General features: G+C 43.0%; 1 protein-coding gene across 2 annotated transcripts; it reads right to left on the bottom strand.

The window, feature by feature from the left end:
- Nucleotides 1-1433: 1433 nt before the first annotated feature.
- LOC147447127 (uncharacterized) lies at nucleotides 1434-4680 on the bottom strand. Of its 2 annotated transcripts, XM_086523019.1 has the most exons (5): nucleotides 4394-4680; nucleotides 3046-4324; nucleotides 2573-2831; nucleotides 2194-2453; nucleotides 1434-2085 (listed from the first exon to the last, which is right to left on the bottom strand). In XM_086523019.1, the coding sequence occupies exons 2-4, from the start codon at nucleotides 4128-4130 to the stop codon at nucleotides 2295-2297; spliced, it is 1503 nt and encodes a 500-aa protein (XP_086379145.1). In that variant the 5' UTR covers nucleotides 4131-4324; nucleotides 4394-4680; the 3' UTR covers nucleotides 1434-2085; nucleotides 2194-2294. The 2 variants fall into 2 exon arrangements, with proteins under 2 accessions (XP_086379145.1, XP_086379144.1); XM_086523018.1 differs by having other exon boundaries at nucleotides 3046-4680.
- Nucleotides 4681-15431: the final 10751 nt, after the last annotated feature.

Below are 15431 nucleotides of genomic sequence, written 5' to 3'. Positions count from 1 at the left end.
TAAAACGCGGAAATCCGTACAGCTTTGCCACATCAGCAGGCCAGCGCAAGATCCGGAAATCCGTACAATCTGCCACGTCAGCAAGCCAGTGCAAAATCTGGAAATCCGTACTTCTCTGCCACGTCATCAGCTGGTTACGCATGTGTGAGGGCCCAGCTTTATTTTAATGCCTTTATGTCCTCTGGGCCCCATAGGACGGGGTCCCAAAAGTTGGTGGAACTTCTTCTTCTGTTTCTGCTTCCTCACTTAGGGTTTAGGCCCTTTGGCCGGGATCTGCAAGTCGGCTCCGTTCTTCAGTAGCTTGACACGTCAGCAATTTGTGACAATAGGACTCCACCACCTTTACCTATCCACCTCCAATCATAAAGACTGCTACACTCTTGACAGCCCTGGAAGTATAAAAGATCATGGCCTTGGTTTTCGGAAGGTGCAAATCGTTGTTAACCCTCTTTGTGTACAAAAGTCATCAAGAGCCTCGAGGTGTCATTGTAAGCCCTCCTGTGACTCAAAGATCAAAGCAATGTCATCGGCGTCAAGCATGATATGTACTTCTGGGGTACCTCCAAAGGTTTGCACCCTCACCACCTGCTTGCAGTATGTAATATGAGATCTTATCAATGTAGATCTTGAAGAGGGTCGGGGAGAGTGGGCATCCATGCTTCACACCAATGGTGCTAGTAATAGGGTCTGATAAGAAAGCCTCCACGGTATCGTACTCCCCCGGTCACCTGCTCATATGTAGAGAAGGCTCATCTGCTTGGCCGAAGGCTCTGAGTCCCTCCCTCTCTGCATATGGCAAAACTTCAGGAGGCTTCTAGAAGAAATTTCATCATGATAACTTGTATCACTTTGCTGCATTTTCATAAGCCTTCAGTTTCCAAGGATTTTGTCAGCAGCCCATACACCTCCTGGATCAACCTCCCAGAAATAGTATGAGCAGTTGATACAACACTGACAGATGGATTTCTTTCCAAATCCAATCCCTAGCCTCGAGAGGTCGCCTAAATAATTTGGACGAGAGAGGTGAGAAAGGGGGAGGGGGAAGAGCAAGGAGTATAAATAAACAAATAGATAGATCATTGATGTCTAGTTTCTTCTACCAAACACACTCCTCACTACAAGCACAAACATGTGTGTATACATATGGATGTACATGCCCACATTTATTTGTTTTTTTAGTTATTATTTAGATACAGAAATAGAAATATTACATACGTATAGCCTCTTTCCACGAGACAAACTTCTCACTACAAGCACAGAAACATGGAACAGATGAGAAATGAGATTTAACATGCACTAACCTCCAATTTACTCAACATACCTTGACATACACTCGTCTCTAATCTACTCAAAGCATACATGCACCTGATCAAGACCTTCATTAAAAATACACAACACATGATCGCCACCTTCATTATGTACTCTATAGACAATTCAATGATAAGAGTACTGATTTTTGTGAATCTAGACCAAGCTGGTACAAGGTTTTGTCTGTTACGTCTCCCTCTCTCCCCCTAAATAAATATCCACACCTTTTACAAGTAGATAATTTGACGACCTTTTCAAAATCTTCCTTTAAAAGAATAGCCGAATATCATGAAATCAGATTTATCAATCTTTTCTTCGCGACACTCGATTTACAAGAAGCTATGCACTGGATTGACTGAACAGCTTCTACTTACAACTAGGAACAGCACCTCGTAGGAGGATAACCTGAATGAGGAATTCAGGTTCTGACTGTGAAAGCCTTAAAGTCCAATCATGTATTTTGTTTGATCAAAAGGAAAGAAAAGGCTGCAAAGAGCTCATAGAACAAACTTTGCGTTGAATTCTCCTTCCTGCCTGCTTTTTCTGAATATGGTTCTTTCTAACGCCAAATACTTCAGAGTTTGCCTGGGATGCACGTATTGGAAGCAGAATACCAACTCCAATTGCAAATGTCATTTCAGCAACTTCAAGTTTCATGAGGTCCAAATGTAAATGCCATCATAACAGCCTAAGAACACCACAAATTCTCCTGTAATGGGAGGATATATTGCCTGGCTTCTGACCCTTGTCCAGACGACACAACAGACAAAATTCTGCCTGAAAAATGAGAGAACAAATGTGAGCTCCAAAGTTCATCAGCCTCATTGGCTGTCACTGACACGACAAAAGGTGGTAGTTGACAATCACAAGAAAAAAGCTTCATACCGTAATGACAGAATCACATGGTTTCCTGTATAAAAGCACCACCCAAAGACCTCCACACTGAAGACAAGAAGCCACTCACTAAAAGCAATACAATCATGGCCTTATGGAGAGAGACTACTGTCAGGAATCTTATTTTGCACAGCCTTCACTGCAGCCACTCTAGCAGCTATTGCTGCTCGGTTCGCTGCAGCCACAGACTTGTTCACTCTGTCATCAACATGAGGCACCTCATAGGATTTTGTTGCTGCCTGACGGGCTTCCTGTGGAAAACAACATGTCACCATTGTAATCAAGAATATCCAAAAACATGCGCAATGAACTCAGCTAAATTTACAAGCAAAGAGACAAGTACTAGTGAAGATTGCTTTGCAAGGCTTACCTGAACGACGTGCAACACCTTGGAGTGACTAACAGTTCTACTAGCTCCTGGCGTAGCATTATGATAGCTAGGCGACTGCAGCATTCCGGCATGCCAATACCCTGCTTGTGACTCTAGATTCCTGAATGTGTACATTCCCAATCCCTGCCTCTTTCCTTCATGCCATGCACCCTCATAGCGATGGCCGTTAACAAACTGATAGACACCATAGCCATGCATCTTGTCAGCAAAATACTCTCCAGCATACGTGTCCCCATTCCTGGAACCAGCTTCTACATAATAAATCATATACTTCCCAAAACATCTTTAAGCATAGTTTCTAGCGTGTGACTTATCTACCACACTATCATGCACAGACTTTGATCTAAAAACATCAAGCATGCCAATCACAGGTGAGCTAAAGCACAAACCTTATCTTGAATTCTTAGTACATTTCAAATTTCAACTGACACAATAATGAGACTTGCGTGTACCTGAAATGATAATAACCAAAACCATGCTTCACTCCCCATTTGAATTCTCCGACATATCGACTGCCATCTTCACATGTCTGGACCCCACAGCCATGGCTTTGCCCATTTGACCATTCCCCAGAATAAACATCACCTGTATAAAACCTGTACACTCCATAACCTTCACGCAAACCTTGCCTGTACTGACCCCTGTATCTGCTGCCTCGAGACCATGTCTCGACACCGTACCCATCATACTTGCCATCTACCCAGTCTCCCTCATACCTCCCGCTCATGTAAAAGTAGTAAACCCCGCTTCCTGAATAACGACCCTGATGGAACTCTCCTTCATAGACATCACCGTTGCTGTAAACCTGCACACCTTCCTTTGCAACCTTTAATTTGTGAGTCCTTCCTTTCGAACCGATCGTCCAAGTCACTGAGGATGCTCTGCTAAATGGTTTCTTATCTGATTTCTCAGCTTTAAGCAGATCTGATAAAGGCTTTAAGCGTGAGAAAACGAAGCAACCTCTGCTCTGACTCAATGTGGTCCGGAGTCTGTATATCATGTTAAGGCGAGGATACGCAATTCGGATTGATATAAGCACCGCGCTGAAAAAGAAAACCAGGGCAATGTAGTCAAAACTGTCAGGGTCTGGAGGGAAAGGCAGGCGGGATCGCTCATGATGGGGGGATGATCTTGCATATAAGTAGACGCAAGGAAAGGTCACGATCACAACTGGAGGTAGCAAGAGACGGAAATTAAACTTGTTGGCTCTAGCAGAGAGAAGGTGAGGGCTCCCTCCTCGTTGATAATGGAGGAGATCGAAGCGCTTGTGAGGGCTCTCTGCACGATTGCTAAAGTGACGATGAGGAAGGCTTTCAGAACGAGCTTGATGTCGAGAGTGCGGGCTTTCAGGACGCTTACGGACAGGACTTTCAGCAGAAATCTTTCCTGAAAGCTCCTGTTGCCAGATCCTTTCTGTCCGAGTTGTTCCTGGATGAACTCCTTCTTCCAAGCAAGCAAGGCTGTCAATGCCTGATTGTACTGTTGGCGATCGCGACAGTGATGAAGATGAGTTTCGAGTCAGCTTGAGTGATGCCATTACAATCTCAACAAATCACGCCCTCGTTAACACCAACATTATCTGGGTGCAAACAAGCTCTCCCACCAGCAAAGAAAGCTCTCTGCGTTAATCACAGCTATTGACAGACCCGCCATGTACACAAGCTTGTAGGCATCGAAGTGGGAAGACAAATGCTTCAATTTGAGCTATTACCCTGATTAGAGAAAAGACCTCTGCAAAACCCACAAATGTGAGAACCCCGATTGCACAGAATTCATAAACAACCCACCAGGGGAAGATACCATGCGCAATGCGATCGAGAATACAAATCGGATATCAGAAATCATCTGCAAAGCAAGCGCATGTTGGAGAGCTGAAGTAAAGAAGGGGAGAGATGGCCGAATTTGCGCGAATAAAACAACTTGATTGCATCGCACCGAGGTAGGACGGCAAAATCCTAGAATTCGGATGCGAAAACGCTAGAGTAGAGAGAAGTGTAGATGCATCTTTCAACAGCAGAAGCTACAAGCGAAAGCGAACAGGCTGCTTTCAGGTGGGGCGGCCCACAATGCTTTGTACGTAAGTTAGTATTCAGCTCGTTAAGAAGGAAGATACCATCGGGCTCTCTATGAGCCAACGACTCCATGATCCAATACCATAACATTGAAAGATGCCCATGTTTATGTTCTAGCTCCTAAGGCTAGGTAGGCTAGGTCGTGGACCAAGATGTCTTTTTATGTGAGATTCACAAAGAGTAAGAAGATATCCGAGGAGGCAACTAGGATATAGGATGATAGTTCACTGAGATGGGGTTTTTACATACAAAGCTTAGAAAAAATATTATATACACTTACTACATCAAATGTCATCACATCAAAAAAAAACTGGTTCTGCATAGTAAGCACTTTGGGGTCAAGACATTCAAAGCAACCTAAGAAAAAAAGGACATCAAAACATACAGTTTAAAAAGTGGGAGAGTTTGGTGATTGCGGGGCATGTAAATTGTTATGGATAGGAATTTTGTTTACAATCACGTGCTTTACACACACACATAGAGAGAGAGAGAGAGAGAGAAGAAAAAGAAGAAGAGAGTTTTAACGTCATAGGAAACTATCCCGAGAGAGAGAGAGAGAGAGATCACCTTTAGAGTGTTGTAAACTCTCTTAAGATACCACTTACTGAGAAAACGATGTGTGGCAAAACTATTTGTGAGCATATGTATGGAGTCTATCTTAGTTATCGGCCTGCTAAAAAAGACCTTAGAGAACAAGGGATTGAGGAGTGCATTTATAAGAGTTTGATGCCATGATGTGAAGTATTGATTCATTAAAATTCTTCTTAATATTCTAATTTGTGAAAGATTCCTTTCATTTACGGGCGTCATAAAGGTCCATTTCAATGAATTGTTTTAGTATTTCCTATGTTATTAGACACATTACGGGGCGTAGTGTTGGCGGCGCTCAAGGCGGCAATGGGCCGATTTTGACGCAGCCGGCGAGCGCTGGTGGTTGTCGACGGTCCTAGCCGTTTTTGTACACAACGATGATGTGGCAGCTTAGCAAGGGCCGTTTTCACGCCCTTATGTTTTAAGGCAAAAAGGGGGAGCACCGATGGCACCTTCAGGGCTTCAAGAGAGAGGAGATGCACGCATTATCGGGGCCTCCAAGAGCCAAAAATAGCCATCTGCATCTTCTCCAGGAGATTTAGAAGAAAAATGGTACTCTAAGGTTCATATAGGACATGCAACCAGTTAACAAAGTAACAATCGCAATGTAGGCACAGGTCAAATAGTGGATGAATTTGTTGAATCTTTTGGAGGAAGGTCTATATATTCCATGGGTGATCTCTACTCTCGATATGATCAATTTCAGTTAGCTTTGGAGAGTAGGGATCTTACTACGATGCGCACACCTCTCGATTTGGTAAGGATGTGCACTCTACCACAAGGTGCTACTAATTCTTTAGCTCGTATAATAAGGCATTAAGGGACTTTATCCCTCATGTTACTATGCCTTTTGTTGATGATCTACCAATTAAAGGATGTGAAGAAGGGTCCAAAGATAAGGTAAAAGATCAGAGGGGGTGCCGGTGGTTTGTTGCTCAACATATTGTTGATTGTGATGCTATTTTAACCAGGCTTGAAGAGGTTAACTTGACACTTTCAGGGGGTAAAATCAGCTTTTGGCGCTAAAGAGGTTTTAATTGTGGGACATATGTGCGGTCCAGAGGGTAGAAGGCCGAGTCCAGTTAAAGTTGAAGCTATCCAAAAGATGAAAGAAACATGCTCTTTAGTCATTAAAGTTTGTCAGTTTCTGGTGCATGTGTATTCTACCTCATTTGGTTGCCACATTTTTCTCATGTTGCAGAGGTACTTTATCAATTGCTAAGGAAGGGTAAAAGGTAGGTATGGGAAGAAGCTCGCACGAAGGCTATCACAAAACTACAGAAGATGCTTCTCGAGGTTCCTACCTTGAGAAAGGTTGACTACAAATGCGAAAGGTCAGTAATCTAACTCTAAGGGTGTGTCGTCTATATATGGCTCTAATTCCTCCTCTTCTTCTTGGCTGACAATTAGTGTAGGTTTAGGTTTACTTTGAAACATTGCTAGGGTTTGGTCAACCAATGAGGACACTACTCTGAGAGCCAACCTTTGAGCTTGGGTCATGACTCAATTCTGCTACGTTCAAAGGAGAGGGATTAGGAGAGACTGCAATCATGTAGAGAGACGACAATGGCTTATTCTTGGGGAAATCCCTAGTATAGTGGTCCTTGACATCTTGGCAATTCCTACAAGGTGTTGCCCCTAGGATGACACATCTAGCTCCATAGTGTCCATACATCCTACACCTATAGCACATGATGAGCCGGTTGACTCCTCTATTCATGGGCTAGCAAGCCTAGGACCTTCAACTAGCCTATGCAAACAATGCAGTACCAGAAAAGGACAAAATTGTAGTTCTTTTAATAGCCTTACCACCTAGCTTTGACAAAATAGTGACCATCATCAAGGAAAAGGATCCAACACCAAAATTCCAAGATGTAATCAGCTCTTTAATGCCCAAAGAAAAGAACTAGGGGAGGAATGTTACTTCAAGGGGAGGAGATTCTGCAATTAGTTTTAATAAAAAATAAAACTTGTTTCAAGTGTGGCAAAGAAGGGCACATAGCAAGGATTGTTTGGCATCACATACTTGCAGCATTTGCGGGAAGAAGGGTCCTTCAAAGTGTTTCAAGAAAGTCAGAGGCAGCGCCAGCAAAAATTTGAGGCCCAAAATCTGTCTAGCAGAAGAAGACAAAGATGAAGATGAAGATGACAATAGCGTTCTAATCTATGACGACATTCTCTAGCTTTTGTTTTGCATGTACCTCTCAATGTATTTGTTTGGAGATAGCTTGGATTAGCTTGCTCTCAATTTTATACATTTTTTTGAGGGGGGGTGTTCAATGTCTCTTGGATTAGGGATAGTTTGATTGGAGATGTTCTTTTTGCTCCTGGATTGGAGTGAAGCGTAGAGGGGTGAGTGACACACCAACGCCATCTTTGAGCTTACTAGTTTAGGCTTATTGTGTGCTTGGAGCCATTTATGGCTCGCACACGGTGTATCGACAAGTTCCTTGCATTGACACGTGCGACAGACGCGCACATTTTTGGTGCCGTTTGCCGGGGAATGCCATACACTAAGCTTGAATGGCACTCTGTGCTTCTTTTGTGGTGAAATTTCAATTGTAGGAAAGGTAAGGAAGGAGGGTGTGTGTGTTGAGAAGAAGGATTTTGTGTGATACTCTGTATTTTTTTTGTTAATGGAGTTTTCAAAGGTACTGTGTTTATTCTCTGTGTATTAAAGTTGTTAGTTTTTTGTGTAATGTAATGTACAGTAAGTAGAAAGTAGATATGTGAGAGGTAATAGACTGTGTTAGTGTGTAACAGTAGGTGTATTAGTTAGAAGTAGGTAGATAGTGTATGTGTGTGCTTGCACGCACATACAGGCCGCAGGCCGCGGCGACCTTATCCCCAAAAAAGAAAAAAAAACTTTATAAAAAATTTTAAAAAAAGTTTTGGGGATAAGGTCGCGCGCAGGCCGCGGCGACCTTATCCCCCAAAAAGAAAAAAAAATTATTTTAAAAAAAAGGTAGGACCGGGATCGGGAATATCTCCCAGACCCAAGCCCAAGCTCACGCTCAGGCTCAGGCATCTATCACCCTTTAAAATTATGAATTTTAGCTTCACACGTAGCTAAAAATCGATTTTTTGAGGACCAACGAAACTTAAGATGGTCGAAAATTGTGTTGTAAAGCACACAGCGACCCTCTAAGTGATACGCTCGTTTCGAGCTAGCACACACTTTAATTTTAAAACAAATCGATCATTAAAAAACATTAAAAACGTAAAAAACACGAGTGAAAATAGACGCTTAAAAAAGTAAGCGGTTAACCTTCGAGGTTATTCACCGACGCTTGTAGGGTGCCAAAGGCACAAGCATTTGCGCTCTGGTCGTGTGCTAGAGACGGAGCAACTAGAGAGAATTTCGAATTACGCGAGTTCTCAATATCCACCTACTTTAGGTTCCAGGCCCTCGGCGGGGACCCAACGTAGTACAAACCAAGACCCGAACATAGCGGCTAGTGACTCTTCCTCTGACTACGACGTCATGGAGGGTTTCCCCATGCCTAATCCTGATAGCTCAAGCCAAGACATGCATGCCATGGGCCCATGGTCCGGGCCGAGCGTGCTTAGCCGCTTGAAGGAAACCTTTTGTAGAGCCACTCGCTCCGAACATGGAGTTGATGATGTAAATGAGGGGGGTGGGGAAGTAAATTCTCCATTCATGACCAACCTGGACCCTATGCCTTTAGAGAGTGTGCACGTGAAAACTTCATTCAGTGCACCTCCTGACTCTTCAGAGCTATTCCCCTCCGAGGTTATACTGCCTGATGGTAGAAGCCTGGTCGAAGTACAAGAGGTTGAGCGGTATATCCTTGCAGCGAGGAAAAAGGAACTCGAGAGCTTACGCAAGGCGAAGCAACGAAGAGAGCTTAAAGCGAAAGCCCCTATGTCAATATCCTTGCTAAGAGAGAAATCGAGTGCTCCTAACTTAGCAACTGCTAAGGGCCAAGCCCTAGAAAGCAACATTGCATCTAGCTCAAAGGACACCCCTAACACCTCAATCCTAGATGGAGTGTTCTTAAATGAGAACTGGGAGTGCGAACTACAAACAGAAACTCTGACCGACCTATACACAAGTCACACCTATCACGTGGGTCGGTTAGATGTCCTACAATCCACAACGGGTGCTACTAGCGTGGAGGATCAACAACAAAGAGTTTGTGAGGTCATCCATAGGGTTAGTGAGTTAGAGAGACAGAACTAGGGGATCCACATGCCTTCAATGGGTCTCATGAGATTCTTAGATACAGGGAAGGCTAAACAACCAACCTTATCGCAAATGGAGACTCCCTCGGTAAGTTCGATGGATCCCCCATATGTTGTTTCGCCAGGGGTCTCGGTCCAATCTGAGCCCACAAGTGATAGCTTTACTTTTCCAAGTCTAGCTCATCTTTCCCTTGATGACACCACGGCTACCATGCCTACCCCAATGATGGGCATGCCGAGAAACACGCCATGGACCTCATTTGTTAGTAAAGCACCGCTACATGGCAACACAATGCTAGCAACAGTACCTACAAGCGTGTACCAATCGTATGCACCTATGGGTCCACATGCTCATGTAGTTCCTACCCCTCCCATTGTTTCAACTACCTATGCTCCACAACCACAACACCCAAGTTCTTATTTCCATGGGACTATACCGGCTAGCATTAGCATGTCACATCTGACGTCTGCTATGCCTAGGGCCACACATACGAACTTTGGGCCACCACATGGCACAACACCGTACCAACCGTGGAACGCAAGGGCTTCCTATACGCCAAGCCCAATGCCAATACCTACTCCACATGTAGTCTCTGGAGCACCTTCACCCACGCTGCCTGCTCACTTAGGTGACTTGGCAACATTTGCTCAAGCTATCGATCGATCTATTGCTGAGAATATGCGTAACACGCCTGATAGAGAGCCTAGAAGTAAGGCAGTACAAATAGCCAAGCTCACACAAAAATTTAGTGGAGACGGGGATGTGCGTAAGCATATCGAAGTGTTTGAACAAATATGTGATTCTCTAGGAGAACACAATGACCTGCATAAGAGTAATGCTTTAAGCCTAACCTTAAGTGGGAAGGCAGGGGATTGGTATAGAACCCTAAGGATGGAAGAAAAAACAATTTACCCTACGCTTAGGAGACTGTTTTTGAAAGAATACATACAAGAGGGAGTGCTTTGGGGTGTAGCCTCTTAGCTCCAAAAAGCCCAACAAGAGGAAGGAGAGTCGGTGAGAGACTTTATTAGTCACTTGAAGCATTTGAATTCTGGTTGTAATCCAAATGAGTGCTTCAATACTAATCAATTGCTTGATAGATTCATTAGGGGATTACGACATGAGGATATCTACAATGGCCTAGTCATTAGAGGTATCACCACTTGGGAAGCAGTCACCACCAATGCGATCCAATTGGAGGATAATTTAATGATTCAAGGAGAAAGAGTATCTGTTGAGCCTAAATCTTTCAGCTCGCAAGCATCGGGGCATCAACCAATGACTCTAAAGCCTATTGCTAAGGAGCCAAAGATATCTGAGATGACTTTAGCAGATCTCACCAAGGCTATTCAAGAGAGTCTTAGAGACAATCGTGCTCCGCAAAACAATCACATGTATCCAAGAAGGGAGCAACAATGGTGCCCAATATGCTATGGTCCGCATAGTACCAGTGAATGCCCTACTTTTAGAGTGAAATTCAATGGGAATTGTAATGCATGTGGGAGGTATGGTCATCAAGCTAAGGATTGCATAGTATTTAAGCGCGCAATGGCCAATAGACCAACCTTAGCATGGACAGACACACCTCGAGTGCCTGCATTGATGCCGGCCCCACCTCTTGAACAAACATCACAACGCATGGTCCCTAGGGCCCAAAATGTTGTTCAAACAACACCCTTACCACCTCCAGTGCTAGGACTGCAACCACCACATCCGAGAATCACTTATGTGAATCAAGTGGGTTGTGAGTCATCTATTGCTTGTTTGGAAAGCTGTAAGGAAGATATAGACCCTAATATTGCCTATGGGAATGATGCGCTTGAAGAAAGTCCACAATACTACATGGAGGACTATTGGAGATAAGTCAAACCTGTCTATCAAGTAGCTGCTCTTGTTGCAAGAGACCAAAATATCAATTACATTGCCAAGAGACCACCTCTTCAATGCTATGAGTGTGGAGGCCCACATTGTGTGGCCGAGTGTCCTATTAGGCTACAAAAGAACGCCACACTAATGCAAACCAATCAAGTGAGCACGTCTACAATGCCAATACTCATGTGTAATCGATTGTGCATAGATCATTTGATTGCCCAACGTCCGATTAATCCAAATGCACCAAAGATCACGCCATTAAACTTGATTGAGGTTACCGAGGAGCCATCACAAAGTACACTTGTGGTACAAGTGATTGTACTCACACGATCGATGCTCCAAAAACAAAATTATATTCTTGAAGAAAGAGACACAGCATCAATTGCCCAATCTCAGAAGAAGAAGAAAACACGAAGGAAGAGATCGCAAAAAAGAAATGAAGTCAGACCCCAGTTCAAAGACCAACATAGGAACTGGTGACAACCCCGTATATATGAACGACGCTGAAGAGGATTCTGATTCAGGTGAAACCATAGAGACCAAAACGACCACTAGGAAAGAGACTAACAAGGAAGATAGTCATGAGCCACAATGGCCAGGATCCAAGAAAAAGATAGGAACTTATCCAAACCCTACAGTGGAGATCGAGCGAGTCAAGCAATTAAGGAGTTTGATAGAAGATACCCAAAGGGATCTAGAGCTAGCAACTAGCAGATCCAGATTACAGACACAATGTTCCCTACGCAACAACAACCTCAGAAAGTCCATAGACCCTTAGCCATACCTAGTGTCATCCAAGAAGAAAGTGACTTAAAGTCATGGGAAAGTGGGCGTACTCACTTCTTGTTGGAAAGAATGTTTACAGAGGGACTACCTGACCCTATCGAAGAAATGGAGATCCCATCTTCCCCATGTCAAGGGCCTGAAGCCCAAAAGATGCCATTAAATATTGCCAAATTGATGGATTTCATGGCTTCCGAAGTTAGAACCGCCATCATGTCCAAACTATATGGAGACCCTGAGCTATTCTTAGCTCTTCGAGCTTTCCTCAATGGAGAACTGAAGGTCGGGCTACCACAATTTGCACAGATGGATGGAGCTAGGGAGATGGCAATAGAGGAGGAACACTTAGATCCACAACCCAACTTAGATGAGAACCCTATTGTAGAAATACCTCTTAACAAGTTGGGACAATACTTTGAGGGAGATGAATCCAATGCAACCATACCAATCACTACCAAGGGACTAACTGTGAAGGGAATCCTTGATGGTGGCACTGGGGTTAGCATTGTGACTAAAAATTGCTGGGAAACTATGGGAAGACCTCACCTTGCGACCACAACCATAGTAGTGAAGATGGCCAATGGGTCTATTGTTAAACCTATTGGGATACTAGAAGATCTCAAGATCAAGGTCTTTGGACATAAAATACGAATTACCTTCATTGTTATGGATTTCTCCAAGCACACTATGGCATCTGAGATGATCTTAGGACGTCCTTTCATGAGGGAAGAAAAAACTATGCATGACTAGTCTAAAAACCATGTCTACTTGTAGTTCCAAGATTCTATCATTCGAGTGGATCTTGTAACTGGTCGAGCATATCCTCTAGGAAACAGGTTTATAATTGATCATAAATCTGACACCACAGTTCACTCGGCCCCATTGAAGTATTGTTACACGTGTAAAGCGGACACTGATGTTGGGGAAGATTCTCCTTATATGGATGTACTACCTGGGATGACTGAGTCGGACAATGTGGATTGGGTCCACCTAGCGGCAACCATAGACACTTGGGGAAACAAGGGGACGACCTTGGTAACACCTGAGGGGGATGAAATATCCGTACCCTTAAATATGCTACAAACAATGCATATAGCTTCTGACAAGACTCATCCTCATATAATAAAGAAAAAATACAAGTGGGTTCCTAAAGCTTCTTTAGCGACCATAGCTAGTGCTAAAAAATAGAAGCATTGTAAGAAATGTCCCACTCGCTCGAAGAAAAGTAAGAAAATGTTGCGATGGATTCCTAAAAAACTATTGGAAGCCCAAGGCTACTATCAAGGAAATGATCAAATCTAGGTGCCAAAACGTAGATTGTGTTCTTACCTGTTACCTGACCCATGTGAGCCCAATCCTGAAGCTCCTAAACGAATTAACGATCACGGAAAGAAAAAAATCATTGAATGCTACACACCCGCTCCAGAGCTAGTTTGGGTACCGAAGAAAGAACGATTTGTTCCACCTACCTCAGGAAGGGGGGAGTCCCATGAAGCTTCTAGATCCTCATGTAATGCATCCATAGAGGTAAAAGCTTCTCCACAGCCTCCACCTACAATAGTGAACCTCCATAAAGCTACAAAGGAATCACACCTCCCAGTGTTCAAGAATCACCTAATGAACCACTTCAAGTTCGATCTTGGGAGAGTACCTTACCACCCTTGCAACTCGATGAGGCACCTAAGGTAATAGAAAACTAATGGCAAAAATCCTCACCTATTACCAACTGGAACAATTGGTTTCAAAGGGTGATGAGCTCATTTCAAACGGTATGATCTACCCAAGGAAGGGGGGAGTGTTGCTGACATGCATCACTCACTTGCTTCCCTCTCAACCTTCCTCCCTGACCTCTCAATCTCCCAATCTTAGGGAATGTATATATAAAGCCTTATACTCACAAAAAAGAAAAAAAGTAAAGAGCAAGAGCAATTAGAAAACGACTATGCACAATAAAAGTCATAACATTGACCAGACCTACACATTCACATCCGGTACACTGAAACAGAAACCTATTTCATCAAACACCTTTGATCCTCATCACTCGAGTGATGGAGGGTAGGTAGGATGGGTACAATAGGAGTGTTTCTGTTTTAGAGTTTAGTGATTAGCAAAGTTCTTTTTTCCCACTGATGTGCCTCCTAGAGGTATTCTTTGTGTTTCCTCGTGTGTACAGGAACGTGTTGCTGTGATTAGGATTTGGACCTTCATGGAATCTTTCTCTCATCCACTTTTCAAATCAAGCGCGATCATCAACACAAACAGGTGTTTCTTGTCCATTAGCATGGCCCCTTATCTGTTTTGCATCCATGTTTGTCTGCTTTAATTGTGATTGGCAGCATAATATTCACCGCATTTGCTTAGTATCAAACATTAAATTCAATGTAATTTTTTGTCATAATCACTTGTCTAGGTGTAAAAATCAAGCAGTCCGACTAAGCTAATTTGACCAAGCTAGGTGTTAAAGATCTTCTCTTAATACCATGGGGAATGCCTTCCTAATAATTAATGGTTACTTAGGTTCTTAATCCGATTTAGGTAGCATTGTGTGAAATATACTAGGGCTTTCTAGTGGGCTTAGTCCCTATTGACCTTTAGCTTAAGTATTATAAAGGGAGTTTACTAGTGTGATGAGCCTGGGGAGGGTAATAATGTTATATGACCCCCAAAGTTACAAAATTAAAATGTTGAAAACGAACAAACAAAAAATCAAAGTGCCACAATGTAAAATCTTAAGCTGGAAGAGAAATCTCAGCTTGATTTGGTACTTCACTCACATGTATCGCCTATGGTACTAGAGCCCTAGAGATTCCCAGTGTGGGCACTTTTCCTTGAAAAGCAAAAAACCCAAGGCATACAAAATAAGCACACACATCAAAATTGAATCACTGTGAAAAGACTTTGGGGGGTCAAAGAAAAAGTAATCAGTCAGGCAATGATTTCATGAGAAATTCCTTTTATCGTAGCTTAACTACAAGGTCTTCTAGGTATAGCCTCTAGTCAGCCCTCGAACATGAAATACTTGGCTCTCGCGATTAAACAACTTAATTGACCAGAGAAAATTAAGAAGCTTACCCATGGTATTAATAGTCGATCTCTAGTACCTTTCGACCGTTAAATTAGCGACCCCAGACTTGTTTAATTTTTACCTTTACACCTATTTATGCATTTGATTATATTGCAATTTAATGTTTATTGTTGACAAATAATTTAAGTTACCAATCAATTTGTCTGCCTAAAACTGCATATGCTTTTTAATTGTATATGAGAATGCAATTACTGTGCCAATGTTGTTTGATTTTGCAGTGACTAAAGA

This window comes from Adiantum capillus-veneris, chromosome 11 (genome assembly GCF_014529385.1).
Source record: "Adiantum capillus-veneris isolate H3 chromosome 11, ASM1452938v2, whole genome shotgun sequence".
NCBI lineage: Eukaryota > Viridiplantae > Streptophyta > Polypodiopsida > Polypodiales > Pteridaceae > Adiantum > Adiantum capillus-veneris.
Note: the sequence above shows the minus strand (reverse complement) of the source record. Positions and strands in the feature narration are given on the sequence as shown.